We start from the raw sequence: 12,370 nt of genomic DNA, 5'->3' as shown, positions 1-12,370 counted from the left end.
CAAATAAATTTATATTGTTTTTAATTAAAAAAAAAAAAGGCGATGTAAGGCTACTGCTCTGACCTCCTTTCTCACCATTCTCTGTCACTCTGCCCTGACTACATAGCACAGCGCCTTTGTTGTCCCTCATACATGAAGAGCACATTCCCCTCTCAGGCCATTTGTACTTTCCTTTGCTGGCAATGCTCTATCACAAGACCTGCTTCTTATTTAATTCAGATATCCACTCAAATATCCCCTCTTCAGAGAAGTCATCTATAATTACTTTGTTTTAAGTAGCAGCCTCCACCGCTTTTTATCCCTTTGTTTATCCTCATAATACTTATCACTGGGAATTCCCTGGCAGTCCAGTGGTTAAGACTCTGCACTTCCACTGCAGGGGCTTGGGTTTAATCCCTGGTCAGGAACTAAGATCCCACATGCCGTGGGGCGCAGCCAAAAAAAAAAAAAACTTACCACTGACTTTATAGTTCATATATCTTTGTTTATCTGTTTATTGTCTACAGAGTATAAGCTCCTTGAGGTTAAGGACTTTGTCTTTCTTATGCATTGCTGTATCTACCAGTGCTTAGAATAGTGCTTGGCTCATAGTAGACAGTTAATGAATGAATAAAGACCGTAGGAAAGAAATAGGACAGAACCCCCCCAACCCCCAAATCTTTCATTCAGTTTTCCAGGAACATATCTTTTCAGTAAAATAAATTAGTCTTCTGTCAGGGGTAGCATTGTATTTCAAAAGGAAAATTTTTTTTTTTTTTTTTGTGGTACGCGGGCCTCTCACTGTTGTGGCCTTTCCCGTTGAGGAGCACAGGCTCCGGACGCACAGGCTCAGCGGCCATGGCTCACGGGCCCACCCGCTCCGCAGCATGTGGGATTTTCCTGCACCGGGGCACGAACCTGTGTCCCCTGCATCGGCAGGTGGACTCTCAACCACTGCGCCACCAGGGAAACCCCCAAAAGGAAATATTTTAAAAGAAAATATAATTTTATGGACGTTATGGATTTGTTCTTAATTGATTTGCAGATTCAAGGTCAGCTTTCTAAAGGGGGAGGCTGATGGTTTTCTTCTAGCTACAACGTGTATGTTCATATATAAAGAATATGGTGATAATTTGGATTTGACTATAGATACATAGTATGGCTGATCGATATGTGAGATTAAACCACCTGATTAAGTGCTTAAACTTTTGTATATTTTAATTACTATATTAAAAGAACAGTATATATTCTTAGCATCATTATTATATTTAAAGCATAGTATATATTAATTTTAGTGCTTAATTTAAAGCAAGTGAGAGATAAATATTTAAATATTTGACTTTTATAGGTCATTGTTTAATGCAATTTTGTATTCACTTTCCTGGTTGAGGTTGAGCTCTCTTTGATTCAGAAAGTCAGAGAACTTCTGATATGTGTTAACTTCAACAGTTCTTTGGACCTTAGAATATGAAGCTTGCCATATAATCACACTTAGGTACTGAGAAACTAATTTCTGTAACTAGTGAACGATTGCTTTATTATATTTCACTCGGTAATTTTCAGTGATAAATGGATCATTTTCTTCTTAAAACTGGGTAAAAAGGAAGGTGAACCTTTGTTGGCTTTGTTACACCACATTTTCTTGGTTTTCTGGTGTTTCCCCCTTAAGTTTTCATGTTCTTTTCACTCTGAACCTGTAAGCACTCTTCCCAGGCAGGATCACTGACTGCAGTTCTGTGAACAGTACTCTCAGAGTGGTGTGGTATATAACTTACAAGAGGACCAAGATGCTCCTGACTCCTACTGCTAGTTGATGAATCTTAAATCTGCATCTCTGCTCACTCATTTCTTGCCAGTTATTTGTCTGGTAAATTAAAAAGCCTAGTGATGTCTTTGCCAGGATGTTCTGTAGATATCTCAGACGTAAAATGTCCCTAACTGGACTCATTCTTGTTGAATACTGTTGGAACTTTATGGTGAGAGGAAATCCTTGGCCCCCAATATGCCTCAACTGAGTGATTCTAGTGAATTTATCTCAGTTCAGTGTCATCAGCTTTTCAGGATTAGTGTTTATTGGGCTCCAGGAAGCAGATTCATGCTTACAAGATTCATACAAGATTGACATATAGACTAGCATGGCAGTTTATCATCTCTATTTGCATAGGTGTGCAAAGATCAGCATATAGGATATTTTTGAACTTAACAGTGGTTACACCTGAGGATAGTTATACTTTTCAATTTTTTGTTATTTTATTTAATAATATAATACACACTCATGAATCCACCACCCAACCAAGAGCTAGAACACTGACAATAGTTTACATCACTTATGTGCTCCTCCCTTATTCCATACTCTTTTCCTTCTAACTACAAAAAGCTAGGCTTTAAAAAAAATTGTGGTAAAATATACATAACATAAAATTTACCATTTTAACTATTTTTAAGTGTACAGTTCTGTGGTATTAAGTACATTCACATTGTTTTGAAAACTAGCCTCTTAAAACTACTTTTTTTTATTTCCAGCAAGAGCAAAAGTTTATTAAAAAGTTTATCTTCTTGGGCTTCCCTGGTGGTGCAGTGGTTGAGAGTCCGCCTGCCGATGCAGGGGACACGGGTTCGTGCCCCGGTCCGGGAAAATCCCACATGCCGCGGAGCGGCTGGGCCCGTGAGCCATGGCCGCTGAGCCTGCGCGTCCGGAGCCTGTGCTCCGCAACGGGAGAGGCCACAACAGTGAGAGGCCCGCGTACCGCAAAAAAAAAAAAAAAAAAAAAGTGTATCTTCTTTAGAAATTTAACCAGAATATTCCATTCTGATTAATGGAGAATTTAGTGTATTACAAACATCAAAATATTAGGGGTAAATCAACACCTACCAAAATGTCTGGAATGGAATGGCCAGATGTGGTTGGAGGTTTCATGTACTGAACTTAAAAAAAAAAATCTTCTGAGTTGGTTATACACCTGTATTTCCAATCATTTCTGGGAAGGTGGGGGCAGGGGGGTGAGCCAGGAATCAGATTTTGAGAATAAGAAACGTAGAGCTGCAAAGAGAGATGTTAACAAGCAAAGAAGTAAAATATTAGGGAGAAAAAAATGATTTAAAAAAAGTACTACAGAGTTGGGGTAAAATAAAACTGAGTATAAATGGTCTGTATGGTAAGGAAAAGAATTCCTTGGTGATCTCAGCCTATGTGGGTCAGAAATAAAGTGGGTGAGAGGCCGTTTATTTTGTTGACTGAGATACCCTCAGACCATTTTTCTGTAAGGTTTTTTTCCCATAGAATCTTTTATTTTTTTAATTTAATTTTATTATTTTTTTATACAGCAGGTTCTTATTGGTTATCTATTTTATACATGTTAATGTATATATGTCAATCCCAATCTCCCAATCTCAATCACCCCCCACTCCCACCCCCCCGGTAAAGCTACTTTTTTTTTTCAAAAATAAATTTATTTATTTATTTTTGGCTGTGCTGGGTCTTCGTTGCTGCGTGCAGGCTTTCTCTAGTTGCGGAGAGTGGAGGCTGCTCCTTCGTTGCGGTGCGCGCGCTTCTCATTGTGGTGACTTCTCTTGTTGTGGAGCATGGGCTCTAGGTGTGCGGGCTTCTGTAGTTGTGGCGCGCGGGCTCAGTAGTTGTGGCTCACGGGCTCTAGAGCACAGGCTCAGCAGTTGTGGCGCACCGGCTTAGTTGCTCCGCGGCATGTGGGATCTTCCGAGACCAGGGCTTGAACCCGTGTCCCCTGCATTGGCAGGCGGATTTTTAACCACTGCACCACCAGGGAAATCTCTAAAACGACTTTTTAATTGAGGTATATATGTGCCTAAAGAATACATTGTTTACTTTGCTTATTTTATGAATTTAATGAAAAGGTTATTATGCTATAAATAATCCTCTGAGACTTGCTTTTTTCATTCAGCATTATATTACTAAGATTTAGTGTTCATTATCAAAATAAAACATTCCTTCGGAATGTCATTGTACTTAGAATACAATCTAGATCTTTTTTCCTGCGACCTACAGGAAATCTCTGAAAGACCTGGGCTCTTCCACTTCTGCAGCGTCATCTTCTACTACCACCATACCCCTTGTTCCGTACTTACAGCTTCTTCCAAATTTTTTCCAGCCTGTCAGTCTTTGAATTTTGCCTTTCTTCTTCCTGATCTCCTCATGGCTGGAGTCTTTTCATTATATTTATTTCATTATATATTTCAAATAGCACTTCCTCAGAGGGGCTTTCCCTCACTCCATGAATTTTCAACCCTTCCTTCCTCCACACTGCTAATACAGTCTATCATTTTTAATCCATTTTTATTGACTAAATACTTATCACTATCTGAAATTCTTATTTTCTTTTTTTCTACAAGAAATGGGTAGTAAGCTCCCTGAGAGCAGATGTTATGTTTATCATGAAACCCTAGTACCTAGAAAACTGTGTAGAGACTTCAGTAAATATTTGTTGTATGAATTTAAAGAATAAAATTACAGGATTACTGGTATTAGCAAAAAGTAAAAAATGGAAATTACCTGGATGTCGAGTAAGGGTTTGTTTAATTACATTTTTGTACAGCCATACAATGATACAGTAGTTAAGAGGAGTGATATAGATTTAAATATCCCAATGGGACATTTGTAATAAAAATATAAAAACAAACAAATAATGTCGTGACAACCAAACTCAATATGTAGATATATCAGCAACTGGGTGGAAATAGTTTGGAAAATATATACCAAATGTAACTCTCAAAGGGGTGTGTGATTATGAAAGTTTTTTTGTTGTTGATTTTTTTTCTAATCTCATATACCTTTGAAAGGCAGTATAACATAATATCCAAGATTTCACTCCCAGCTCCCACTGACCTCAGGTGAGTTTCTTATTCTGCTGTGGACTAAATTGTTCTAACCCCCAATGTGATAGAATTTGGAGATGGGGCCTTTGGGAGGTAATTAGGTTAAATGAGGTCATGAGGCTGGGCCCTCATGCTGGGATTAGTGCTCTGTAAGAAGAGACACCAGAGAGCTTGCTCTCTTGGCTGTGTGAGGACAAAGTGAAAGGTGGTCATCTTCAAGCTAGGAAGGGGTTCTCACCAGAAACTGACCATGGTGGTGCCTTGATATTGGACTTTTCTAGTCTTCAGACTGTGAGAAAATAAATTTCTGTTATTTAAGCCACCCAGTATATGACATTTTGTTGTGGCAAACCGAGCTGATTAAGATAGTCTCTCTGCCTGAATTTTCTTATCTGTAAATTGAGGAGAATAATTAATGCCTACAATAATTGGGTTATGTTGATGACTGAATGATTAATCGTACGTAGAACATTTAGAATGGTACCAGGCACATGAAAAGTGCTAAAGAAGTGTCTGCTACTATTATGCCATTCCTATTGCCACACTATTTGTTAGACTATTTTAAGAGAGTAGTTCTTACTTTAGCATGCATCAAAATCACCTGGAGTGTTTGTAGTAACACCAGTTGTTTAACCTTACTCCCAGAGTTACTGATGAGGTAGGTCTGGGCTGGGGTTTGATTATTTACATTTCTTCAAGTGCCCAGAAGATATTGATGCTGCAGACTGTTTTTAAAGAAGTATGTGTTCACATTTTATTTGGATGTCCTTTTTTTAAAGCTGAAAATGAGTGTTTTGGGTTGAAAGAGCTAGTACTCTTTCTTGTGCTGAGTAGTTTCAATTTCCTCCACCAGCGTTTGTTTCTTTTTTAAAGTTTCAATACCTGTATTATTTGCCTCAGTAAAGATATTGAATTTCTTACCTACTTAGTATTGAATTTTGTAATAGGAAACTTACTTTATTTGGTTTTATTTTCTTCATATAATAACAATATAAAACTATGGGAAAGAAATCCTATCTTCCTATATATGTATATATATATATTGTTGTTTGTTTTGCTGAGACTTTCTATTTTTGTCATTTGCTTGTGTTTGCTTGTGTCACTGTGTTTGTAATAGCTTTTGGAGCTTTTTTTTTCCCCTGATGGCTGTTTTAAACTCCTTGTCAGATCTGTCCAGTATCTAAATATTGATGTCTGTTGATTGTCTTTTCTCATTTAAGTTGACATTTTTCTGGTTCTTGGTATGATGTGTGATTTTTTGTTATATCCCGAACATTTTGGGTATTATGTTATGACTCTAGATCTTACATAAGTCTTGTGTTTTAGCAGTAGGGGGAGGTCCTGTTGCCAGGTGGAGGTAAAGATTCACATTCCCCACTCCGCGTTGGGTTGGGGGTGGCTTATTATTGGGTGGAGGTAGGATTTCGGGCCTCAGTTGACACCTCCCTGGCTGTGAGGGTGAGGGGGAAACTTGTTACTTTTCCCTGGTTGGCCTCTACTAACCCCACAATTAGTGGAGGTACTTTTTATCACTGGACTGGGACCAGTTCCCATCTCTGTCTTCTATGATACCAGACAGTATTTGTGAGGGTGGGTTAGGGATTGAGGAACTTCATTATAGCCAGCTGAGGGTAGACACCTAGGCCCCTCACTCAGCCTGTGGAGGTGGAATGGGACTGTGATTTATTTCCTTGTGTTTGGCCAGATTAGGGCAATTGTTGCATTTGACTAGAGGGAGCAGGCTTTTCCTGGAGTTTTTTTTTTTTTTTTGTCTGTTTCTTTTGGCAATTCTGGGTTGCCAGCTTCTCTAGCAGCTAGCCCAGGATACATGAGGCAAAACTAAAACCCAGGAAACACTGCCTTATAGTTCCTTGTATCCTGAGGTCCCTAGCCCGTCTGCATCCTTCTCTCCCCTTTCAGTCTTTATGTTTATTTTCTGTATCATGTTCAGGGTTTCTAGCTGTACTCAGCAGGAAGAATAGAGAGAACTGATGTACTCCCTTTTAAAAATAACTTTTGTGATATGATTTTAATTAACACTGCTAACAATTTATATCAGAAAAAAATGTTTTCTAATCCTTAAAACAATAGACTTCCTTTGCTTATGAATATTTTAAAGCCCAATTAAAACATAATAGAAGTGTTTAAAATAAAGAAAATAGGATACTATTAAGCCATTAAGATATTGTAGATGTGAATTTATTGGCATGAAAAGAGATTCACAATGTAATAGGTGAAAAACAGGTTCCAATATAATATGTTTGATATATCACCTATGTAAGGGTGTATTTAAAAATACACGTGCATAAGGGAAGATCTGGAATGATATAAAGGTATATGTTTCTGGGAAGATAGAATTTTGAGTGTATATTTTCTGCCTTTTGCTCCTTGAGCCTTTTACTTCTCTTGTAGGAAACATATTGATTTTTGTAATAAGAACAAAATATAAGTTCTACATTTATTTGTAGTGCATAAAATATATTTCCACATATTTTTTCTCATTGAGATATTGTAATTTTTTTTCATAATTCAAATTTGTTTCAGAATTCATAATCAAGTTAAGCATCTGTGGTCATTGTATTCAATATCTTGTAGGTTCCTCTACCTGGCATGAAATGGGTAGATAATCACAAAGGTGTTTTTAATGTTGAAGTTGTTGCTGTTTCATCTATCCATACACAGGTAAGTGAGTTTTAATAATTTTTGTGATCAAATTTCACTTAAATGAATTGAGCATTTTGTCTAGAACTTAAATCAGTTTTGTCTGCTATAAGATTTATGAGACTATATATCAGTTAAAAATGTATAGGTTTGGAAGTTACTTTTTAAAGGAATCAATAAAATATCATTTAATGTGAACAAAAGCAAATATTTTACTTTTCAAAATGTTATTGACTTCATTTTGAAAATTAAGTGATTTTTTTTTTCTAAGTTTCTAGAACATAGCAGAATAATTAGAGTTGAAAAACCATCATCCAGCTCGTTTTACTTCTCATAGACTTAGATATTTCAAATGGAAAGGGTTCTTAGGGATCACCATATTTTTCACTATATTTCTGGAATGTGCCAAGCTCTTTTCAAAGCCTTTGTATTTACTCTTTCTTTAGCCGGAATGCTTTTCCTTCTCACATTCATTTGACTTCTCTTCATTAAGGCTTCTCCTTACCTCAGAGAAGCCTTTGCTGGTGACTCTTAAACATAGCAGCTCCATCACTCTGTATCGTCTTACCCTGCACTCCTTACTGCTGCTTATTTTCGCTTGCGTGCTCTTGCACTTTTGCTTTCTCTCACTGTGTGTGTGTATGTGTGTGTGTGTGTACATATAAATGCATTCATATCCTTTGTTTATTGGTTCTTTCCCCCATTAGACTGTAAACTCTGTGAGGTCAGGGACGTTGTTACCTGTGAAGGAAAGAGCCTGCCCTTAAAGTACCTTACAGTGAAATAGGGGGAAGTGCAAAAATAATTATAATAAAACTAGTATTATGTTAGATATATGAACTAAATCCTTTCAAGTACAGAGAGAGAGTTGTTTGTTTTGCTGGGAACTGAGTTTCATTGGTGAGTAGGCATTTACCATACAGAGAGAGGGTAGACAATGCAATTGGTAAAAAGCAAGTGCAAAGAGGCAGTAATCTGCCGAAGGAAGGGTAATTAATCTGGTGTGACTGCAGTTTAAAGTATCTGGGAAATCATGGTATATGAGCATAGAAGACCAGGCTGGTAAAAGATTATGAAGGACCTTGAATGCCACAGAATTTAGGGTGTGTGGTGATTTCTAACATAAATAGTGTGAGAGAAGTAAATTTGGGAGCATACTAAGGGAGATAAATTATGGGGCTATAATGAGTTTATTTTTGAGTTTGAAGTGCCTGGGCACTTCAGATGAAGATGTCCTATAGGCAGTTGTAATCAATTAGGAGTTTAGGATTGGGGGTAACAGAATAAATGTGATAGCTGAAACTGTACTAGTGAATATGATTTTCCAGGGAGAAAATGTAGAGTGAGAAGAGGCGGGTGTTCAGAATAGAATATGTGGGTTCTCCAACTTGAAAAGGCAAGGGGTGGTATGCAGGGGTTTCCAAGGCCACCTTTAAGTTCTGTTATTTTCTAGCAGAACTCACAGGACTCAGCATATAGTCATATTCACAGCTGTGATTTATTTTAGTGAAAGATATAAAGAAAAATAAGGTAAGGGGAAAGAGGTCAAGACTAGATGAAATAGGACACAGGCTTCCAAGAGTTTTCTCCTACGGAGTCATAGAGGATAAGTTGAAACAGCATATGTGAAATGTTGTCTACCAGGGAAGCTCAGTTCCCAGAGTTTTTACCATAGGCTTGTCTCGTAGACACCCTCTGCCTAACACATACCAAAATCCTAGATTTGCAAAAGGAAAGCAGGTATTAAGCATAAGCCATATTGCTTGCACAGACAGTTTAGGTATAGTGAGCAATCGCCCATCAGTGGGAACCCTCCTGAAATCCAAGTTCCCAGATGCCAGCCAAGGGCCAACCTTGTAAGCAAGCCTTTGAAATGTCTTAAGCTTGTTATGTTAACTCTTTTCTGCACAGTGAGGTAGGGAAAGTAAAAAGACAGGGTGCTCTATATCACGTTTTAAAACAACAGCAAAGGACTTCCCTGGTGGCGCAGTGGTTAAGAATCCTCCTGCCAATGCAGGAAACATGGGTTTGATCCCTGGTCCGGGAAGATCCCACATGCCGTGGAGCATCTAAGCCCATGCGCCACAACTACTGAGCCTGCACTCTAGAGCCCATGAGCCACAACTACTGAGCCCATGTGCTGCAACTGCTGAAGCCCATGTACCCTACAGCCTGTGCGCCACAGCTACTGAGCCCACGTGCCGCAACTACTGAAGCCCACATGCTCTAGGGCCTGCGTGCCGCAACTACTGAGCCCATGTGCTGCAAATACCGAAGCCTGCATGCCTAGAGCCCGTGCTCTGTAACAGGAGAAGCCACCGCAATGAGAAACCCGTGCACTGCAACCAAGAGTGGCCCCCGCTCACTGCAACTAGAGAAAGCCCACGCATAGCAACGGAGACCCAACGCAGCCAAGAAAAAAACAAACAAACAAACAGCAAAAAGGTAGTATATACATTTTATTTAGCAGTATGCAGGTAGATCCTAGTAAAATAATGCTCCAGTGGAGTTTTTACTTTTCTGTTGTTAGATATGCTTATGTTTCCTATAGACCTTATTCTTCTGATAATGAGAAGGTTGACATTATAGTACACTGTTTAAATATATTCCTTCCCTTAATAAAATTATTCTTAATATCACATGATATCTTATTAAGTATACAAATACATTATTTTTCATGTTTTTTTGAATCCTGTAATCATTGTTAGTGTTCTCTTTTTCTAGTGTTGGTAATATATTTGTGTTTTACTCCTGACTTTATTTTTGTGGAGACAGGTAGATACATGTATTGTCTTAATGTAACAAGGAAGGATTTAGGGCAAAATATTTCATAGAGATGATTTAGAATCTATAGAATGTAGAGGAAGAATAGAGTGGAAGCGTCTAGTGTGTAGCCCCCTGACATTCACAGTCCTGTGACTGAAACTCAAAAGCTTATAAAATTTTACAACTCTGTAATATAATTTTATCATGTGTTATAATCTTTTTTAAAGGATCAATTGAAGACAATAAATGTTTTTTATGATGTTTTGTACTTTGCTTGTAGGTGCTTTGAAATTTACTGGATATATAGTTAGAATTCAATAGAATTATTTTTATTCATTTAAAACATATAAAATTAGAACAGTATTAAAATTATAAATGTGAAGTTGTTTAGCATTACTGCCTTTTCTTAAAGTTTATTTTCATTGTTAACTAAGTAAAAGTCTTCCCAGAGTTTCAGTAGCCTTTTTCTCACATCCATTGGTCAGAACTCGGTCATCTGTAGGTATAAAGGAGGCTCAAAGAGCAGGCACATTACTGCTTTAAATAAGATTGTGGTTCTATCAGTGTAGAAGGAGGTTAAATAATAGCAGTTAGGATTTAGTCAGGAGATAGAAACTGCCAGTAATTTGAGTGGAGAAAATCTGCAAATAAATAGTTAACTAAGTTAAAGGTGATTCACTACTAAATGGGTTAAAAGAGAATTCTGATTGTAACAAAGATAGCAATTGCAGAAAGTGGTAAGGGAGGAAGGAACCTAGAAACCTAGAGCAAGATCTTGAAGGATGTGAGTCAGACCTCTGAGGAGAGGACACCGCTGCTACAGGAACACAGTGCCTGCCATGCTGTAGTATTGAGGAAGCTTGGTAGAGAGCTCCTGCTGTGGAACTGTGAGAGCCACCACTGCTGCCCATGTCCCTCACCTCTGAGCCACAGCATGCATGTCTACTCGCTGCCATTAGGAAAGCAAACAGGAGGAAGAAGATTCCCTTCTAACTCCTCAAGCCTAGCAGACTGTTTCCCATACCCTCTGTTGTCAGAGCCTATCACAAGCCAGCTGATAAAGGACAAATGTAGTTTGAAGAGTCTAGCTCCAGAATTAAAAAATGTGGAAAAGATGGTGGGTTTGGATGGAGCTAAGAGGTAATAAATTAATAATGGGCTCAGGTAGGTTACTAACACACTCGCCATAATAATTGAGCTCTAAAACAATAAGGCAGACTCACACTGGAAAAAGAAATCCTAATATCAACAGTTTTTTTGAGTAATCAATAGTATTTGAAGTGGCTACTTTACAATAATAGCTGAGAATAGATGTATTTAATTGGAAACAATGTTTGTATATACGAATATGTACTTTTTTGTATTATCAATTAATACGAGATATCAGTGGTCCATAGTTTGTGGAATGTATGAAGTTATAATTGTTTAGTGCCTCTGTTCATTCTTTGTTTTAGGATCCTTATCTTGATAAGTTTTTTGCTCTGGTGAATGCTCTGGATGAACACATGTTCCCAGTCCGAATTGGAGACATGCGAATCATGGAAAATAACTTAGAAAATGAATTGAAGAGCAGTATTGCAGCATTGAATTCATCTCAGTTGGAACCAGTGGTCCGATTTCTTTATCTTCTGCTTGATAAACTGATACTTTTAGTTGTTAGACCTCCTGTCATTGCTGGCCAAATAGGTAATTTACCTATGTTGGGGGAATCATGAAATTTATCATTCAACATTTCTAACTTTTACAGAAACAGAATCATGATTCCTTTTTGCCATCTCTATAAGGACTGTGTTTGACTTTGTGGGGCGTTGTTACTTACTTGTTTCTAATGCTGGAAAATAACTTTCTTTTGTTTCTATAAAATGTGCCATATAGACTTTTACTCAAATTATGAAAACAAATTTATTTATTCACTCACCAAATATTTATTAAGCACTTAATATGTACCATACAGTGATAGGCACTGACAAAGGCATGGTTTCTGATTTTAAGGATCTCATAGACTAGTTAAGAAAACATGCAACTGATAAATCATATTGTGTTTTACATGACTTATAATCTACATTTTCACTCATCTGCTATCCTCTATTTAATATAGCTATTATTCTCTTCATTG

The 12,370-nt window shown here is 37.6% G+C and overlaps 1 protein-coding gene across 5 annotated transcripts in view; it reads left to right on the top strand.

Annotated features, from left to right (window-relative positions):
- DOCK7 (dedicator of cytokinesis 7) overlaps window positions 1-12,370 on the top strand; it is a 204,838-nt gene that overhangs the window by 98,322 nt on the left and 94,146 nt on the right. For all 5 annotated transcript variants that reach the window (XR_003002608.1, XM_024740388.1, XM_024740390.1 and 2 more), the window contains 2 exons: window positions 7,423-7,509; window positions 11,709-11,940. Coding sequence is in view for 4 of the 5 variants with exons in the window: in XM_024740388.1 (XP_024596156.1) it covers window positions 7,423-7,509; window positions 11,709-11,940 (319 nt within the window). In the remaining variant the exon portion in view is untranslated. The remainder of the gene's footprint in view (window positions 1-7,422; window positions 7,510-11,708; window positions 11,941-12,370) is intronic.

Source organism: Neophocaena asiaeorientalis, unplaced genomic scaffold (genome assembly GCF_003031525.2).
Source record: "Neophocaena asiaeorientalis asiaeorientalis breed wild unplaced genomic scaffold, Neophocaena_asiaeorientalis_V1.1 scaffold581, whole genome shotgun sequence".
In the NCBI taxonomy this organism is placed as follows: Eukaryota; Metazoa; Chordata; class Mammalia; order Artiodactyla; family Phocoenidae; genus Neophocaena; species Neophocaena asiaeorientalis.
This window is presented reverse-complemented; position numbering and strand designations above follow the sequence as displayed.